Consider the following 6,000-nt stretch of genomic DNA (forward strand, 5'->3'; position numbering starts at 1 on the left):
TAAAAAGTTTTGAATGCCGGAGTGGCAGTGTTTACAAGTTGGAAGAATGGCGCAACATGAAAAAGAAACCTTAACATTGCAAAACATTATGTTTGAAATTTAAAAATTATTAGAAGTAACAGAGGAAATTGAGAAGAAATTGGAGAACATAGATCGTAGAACAGTAAAATTGGATGGAAAAATTGAGGATGTTCATCAAATGAAGAAAGTGGAGGTCAGAGTTCTAAAAACTGAAGGAAAAAATAAACAAAGAGACAAGAAAATTGTTGATACTGACAGTGAACTGAGCATGGTTGGAAATGGAAAGAGTGGAATATAGAAAGGGGAGATAGATGGACTGGAGCTCTACCCCAGATTTCAAAGTATAGAAGAAGAAAAGAGAGAAGAATTGATGGAACTAAGGAGAGAAATTTTGTCAGAAGCACTAGTGATAACCAAAGATAAGCTGATCGAAGAAGCAGATGGAGGGTTTCGAGCTTATACAAGATATGCAATAAGCAATAAGTGGCGAAGAGAAGTCCATATAAAACTTACTAAGGAAATAATTAGAATACTAATGCCACAAATGGCAAGAGACATACAAGTGCACTATTACAGGAAAGACACAAGTTGATGTAATGAAAGCTTATAATAAAAAATTAAGTCAAATTTAATTAAATTTAGAACATTATGTATAAAATGAAGTGATAATGGATACAGGTAAATAATTGATTGATAATGATAATAATGTATATATATGTATTGGTTTGATAAGAGGAAATTTGATATAAATTGTAAATGGTGACTACGAAAGGAGGTTTAGAAACTGTTTTTAAATATAACCAATTTTTATTAAGAACATGTTATAAAGATGTAATGTTACTGGGTGATATTGCCATTACGTGGTTTTGCTTTAAATCTGGAATATTTTATATAAAAGGACGTAAAAAAAATTATAGTCAAATGAAGGTTGAGGTATGATGATAGTAATATATATATAAATATATTTGATTTAAAATATATGATTTGATATGAATTGTAGGCGATGACTGTGGAAGGGATGCACGGAGGTTTTTGTAACCAATCGACACACTTTCTACAATTTGCAATGGAAGATGGTTTTGTGGTTTTTTGTGTGTGTGTTTTGTCTGTGTTTATTCAAAATAAAAAAAATCTTTATATATAAAAAAGAAGAGACTGAACAACCAGCTATCCAGAATGAGCTGAGGGTTGGACTAGATGACCCACAAGGTCCCTCCAACTCCATTAGCCCATGATGCTGGAAGGGTCTCCTGCCTGAGCAGGGGGTTGGACTACAGGACCTCTAAATTCCCTTCCAACTCTTTTATTCTATAAGAGTCTCCTGCAGAAGCTGGACTAGAAGATCTCCAAGGTCCCTTCCAACACTGTGATTCTGTATTCTGTAAGGGTATCCTGCTCGAGCAGGGGATTGGGCTAGATGACCTCCAAAGTCTCATCCAGGTCTGTTAGTCTGCTCTCTCTCTCTCTCTCTCTCTCACACACACACACACACACACACACACACACACACACCTGGGCAGGGCTGTAGGCTGCAGAATTCAATCTCCACCTTGGAGCCCTGGCAGTTCTGTCCTTCCAGCTCGGGGGCATCACGGTACCGCCGACGGGTACCCACATTGCAAGTCCGGCTGCAGGAGCTCCAAACGGACCAGGAGGTCCAGCTACAGTTGCCTGTTCAGGAGGAGAAGGAACATGAGATGACCGTCAGGTAGAACTAGAATTTACCTGTCTATCCACTTGGGGAAGCCCAGTACAGCACCTAGAAGGTTACAGGATCCATGAGACAAAGGAGATTTCATTGAGGTGTCTCCCAACCGGCATGCTTTAAGAGGGGTGGACTTCCACTCCCAGAATTCTGGGAGTTGAAGTCCCCACATCTTAAAATCATCATGATTGAGAAACACAGCCTTCTGATCCACCTGGCTGCCACTCCCATTCTCCCCTGTAAGGGCAGTGGATGATGGGAACTGTATCCAGAACCTTCCATTTGCGGAACCTAACAATCCCCACTTTGATTCTAAAAAGTATCCGATTTCAAAACTGTTGTCTAAATTTCTCAATAACTGGATGAAGGTGGATGAAGGCGTCGGTGGGTGGGGGTCCTTTGGATCCTCCTGCCCCCCCTATGGGAAAGGTCATGACCCCACCTCCACTTCCCCTAATTTAAAAGTTACCTGGACAAGGTTCTGTGCCGCACACCATCGCCCCCTCCTGGCAGGTGCTAGAATGGAAAAACGCCAACCTTGAGCATTGGGAAAGCCAGGAGCAACTGGGGCACCTGTAGTGTCTGCCCCTCCCCAATTAAGTCACATCAGGCCCCCTCTCCCCCCAAAAACAGGCCCTCTTGGAAGGGAAAAGGGGGGAAGTTTTTCCAATCTCCTACCAGTTGTTACAAGAGTCTCGGCGGATGGTGCTGCCCTGCGGGTAACTCTCCCCTTGGTAGTAACACGGGCACTGGCTGAGCGGCACGCAGGATCCGTTCTGGAGGAAGAGACCTTCAAGGCAATGGCAGCCATCCCGGCAGGGGGAGGCACACTCCACCTGGGTGTCCCGGTCCAAACAGAGCCGGGGGCAAGCGCCCCCTTTCCGCCGGCACTCCTCCGCTGTCAGGTAGACCATGTTGGCCGGGCACTGAGCTGCGGGTGGAAGAACGAACAAGAGGTTCACCCGGGCTGTCCAGGCTAGAGATGGACAACCCCCATTCTGTGGCCCGGAGGACTCCTGCTTGGGCAGAGGGGTTGGACTAGATGACCTCCAAGGTCCCTTCTGTGATTCTGTAAGGGTCTCCTGCTTGAGCAGGGGGTTGTACTAGATGACCTCCAAGATCTCTTCTCACTCTCTGATTCTGTTAGGGTCTCCTGCTTGAGCAGGGGGTTGAACTAGAAGACTTTCATAGTGCCTCCCAACCTTAATTAAATTACTTTATATTACATTAAATATATTAAATAAAAATTAAAAATTCAATTACATTAATTTAATTTAATTTAATTTAGTAAATTAAAGTAAATTAAACTACATTAAATAGGTTAATGTAATTAACATATGCTATGTTACATTAAATAAATTAAATTCAATTCAATATAAAAATATAATTCAATATAAAAATTAAATTAAAATGTAAAACCGATACCTCTGCAGGGCTGCGTGTTGCAATCCCGCGTCTGGATCAGGGGGCCTGAGCAGCCTGGACCCCCATAGGAAGGCTTGGAGCAGGTGCGGTTGCGAGTTTGAACTCCGGAGTCACAGAGCGCTGAGCAGCGGGACCAGCCCGACCAAGGAGTCCAGATCCCCTCCACTGCACAGAGATATTGGGGAGGGGGGCATGAATCAGGAGAGGTCCAGGGGATTTAAGGCCCAGTCCTCCTTCCCCAGTGGCCTAAATTACTGTATTTTTCAGAGTATAAGACGCACTTTAGTTTTTTGGGAGGAAAACGAGAGAAAAAAATCTGCCTCTGCCTACCAGCATCCGTTGGTATTCATCTGGCTAGGAACATTGCAGCAAATAGCGAACAGACACGTCAGCTTCAGCACATAATCGCAGCCTGATTCAGAACGAGCAGCTGATTGGCGGGTTGATTGGTCCCCTGGAATACCCCCAAAGAGCTGTTCCAGGCTGCAGGGATTGCCACAGACCATCGCCGCCTCCGTGCCGCACGCTTTTTGCCTCTGTGCCTCTTGTGCCTCGCATTTTCGCACAATGCGCAGAGGCCCAAAATGGGGCATGCGGAGGCGAAAAATGAAATGCGCGGATGCAGCGACCGGCGGCAATGTGCTCTGGTGATCCCCGCAGCCTTGAATGGGTCTGAAACAGAGCGTTCAGTGGCTGAAATTGCAAGGCACATCAGCGGCGATGGTCTGTGGCAATCCCTGCAGCCTGGAACAGCTCTAAAACATGATGTGGAGAGGCTGAAAGTGGCCAGCAGGTCGGTGGGGCTAAATTCATTGTATACGATGCACCCAAATTTTCCCCCTCTGTTAAGGTGGGAGAGTGCGTCTTATTCTTGGAAAAATACGGTAAGCTTCAATTAAGCTTTAAGAATAAATTAACTTTCGATCAAAGCTGACCTTAATTTGGTAGATGAAAATCAAAGTAAGCCTGAATTAAGCTTCAATCAGAGCTGAGCTTAATTTACACAAATTAAGCTTCAATTAAAACTGAACCTAATTTACAGAATGAAAATCAAAGCTAAACTTCAATGAAGCCTCAATCGAACTAACGGCTGCAGTGATTCACTTATCAGTGGTGTCCAGAAAGCACACTTAACAACCGTCTGGCTTGGCAAGGGAAATTTGGAGCTCGTAAATCGAGGACCTCCCGTACAGAACCCCGTACCCCGAAAGGGGCTTGACCAATGAAATCTGAGCTGAATCTTGGGTGTTCAAATGCGTGAATCAGGGCATAGCGAACACAGATTTTGGTCGCGCCATTCAGGTGTCTCTTCAGCCACTCACCTGGGCAGAGAGGTGTGTCACACTCCTCTTCCTGCACTGTCTCTCCATCGCACCCCACAGACTGTGCGGTACCGTTGCAATGCCGGAATCGTTTTCGCGTGCCAACCAGATCCGGAGCATAGAAGCAGGTCTTGGAACAGGGGGACCAGGGGGTCCAGTCGCTCCAGAGCAAGGGAATTTCTGCCAGGGGACAGGAGAGAAATGGGTGGGTGGCTGCTGGGACAGGATATCACACACACAAAAAAGAGACTGGATAACCGTGTGTCTGAAATGGTGTAGGGAAGAGTATCCCAAGCTTTCTGTGATGGCAGTCTGAAGGCGGAGAGGGGGAAAAAGGGGGGTGGTCTTGTGGGAGACGTAGGCGTGAGCATGCGTGCACACAAGCACCCGCTGCTCAAGTGCGTGGGGCTGAGTGTGTGATGCTCACGCAAGTGGGGCATGCACACACATCAGCCAGCCCCTCACACAGCTCGCTTGCGAATAGGCCACAGCCCTGTAGTGGGATGCAGCCCACCGGTTGGGGACCCCTGATATAGAGCAGTGTTCCCCAATCTCTCTGACTTGGTGGGCCGGCGCAGGAAAGACGGGACTGGTCCCATGTGAGCGACAGGGACGTACAGGCATACGCCATGGGTTGAAAACCTCCAAGGTCCGTGGCAACTCCGTTACTCAGTGTCGATAGGCGGATATTGAACTGGTGCAGCGGAGTCTAGACAGTGCTCAGTCAGATTCAAACCAACAATGGCAGATGACAATATTGGAAAAAATCAAATGGTTTTGATAGCGATGATTGCGGGAACGTCCCGCAAATGTTACATCATGTTGTGAAGGAACATGTTGGAACTTTCCCTGGATTTCTGGAAGAACAACATCATCTCGAAGGCAGTGCTGCCGAATGGGTAAACCATCTAGATATCCGGCTAAAGGTTTAGCCATTCCATAACTGCTCAGGTATAATTTAATTTATTCGTAATTTTATTATTTATCATTTGTAATGCGAGTTTTTAAAATCATTCCCTATTCTGGGTTTTATATTTTGATAGGCATCTTATACACTAATATTCTTAATATTCTATTCTTAATCATCCAGATCAGCGTTGACCCAAAGATGCTTTTTTTCCAAAAGGCAACACAACTTTCTTGTTTTTTTTCCCCCTTGAAAAGGTTTTGCTTCTCATCCAGAGGAGCTTCCTCCATTCCGAGTAACAGTTCAGTCGTTCCATCAGAACTGAAGAAGCTTCTCAGATGGGAAGTGAAACCCCTTCAAGGAAAAATGCCAAGGAAGTCTAGTTGCCTTTTGGAAAAATTGAGACAACTTAGGTGACTGTTTTTGTGAATTTCTAATGCAGAAATGCTATATTCTGCCATTCGCGTACGAAATAAATAAATAAATAAATGCAGAAAGTGAAAACGGATGTTACCGCCACTCTTACCTGTGGTACAGATTGTGAGACACTCGCGCACCTCCTGGGCATCTCCTTTGCACGGGGCACCCCCGTTGGCAGCTGCTGGATTGGAGGGGGATCT

At 45.5% G+C, this 6,000-nt stretch overlaps 1 protein-coding gene across 1 annotated transcript in view; it reads right to left on the reverse strand.

The window, feature by feature from the left end:
- Positions 1-6,000, reverse strand: part of LOC309401625 (SCO-spondin-like) — a gene marked incomplete at its 5' end in the record, with an annotated part of 141,400 nt that overhangs the window by 55,099 nt on the left and 80,301 nt on the right. Inside the window, 6 exon segments of the mRNA XM_081970693.1 lie at positions 1,534-1,692; positions 2,196-2,242; positions 2,405-2,657; positions 3,152-3,316; positions 4,474-4,653; positions 5,907-5,998. Of these exon segments, the coding sequence (XP_081826819.1) occupies positions 1,534-1,692; positions 2,196-2,242; positions 2,405-2,657; positions 3,152-3,316; positions 4,474-4,653; positions 5,907-5,998 (896 nt within the window).

The sequence above is a fragment of the Natrix helvetica genome (genome assembly GCF_964273705.1).
Source record: "Natrix helvetica genome assembly, chromosome: Z".
NCBI classification, from domain to species: domain Eukaryota; kingdom Metazoa; phylum Chordata; class Lepidosauria; order Squamata; family Natricidae; genus Natrix; species Natrix helvetica.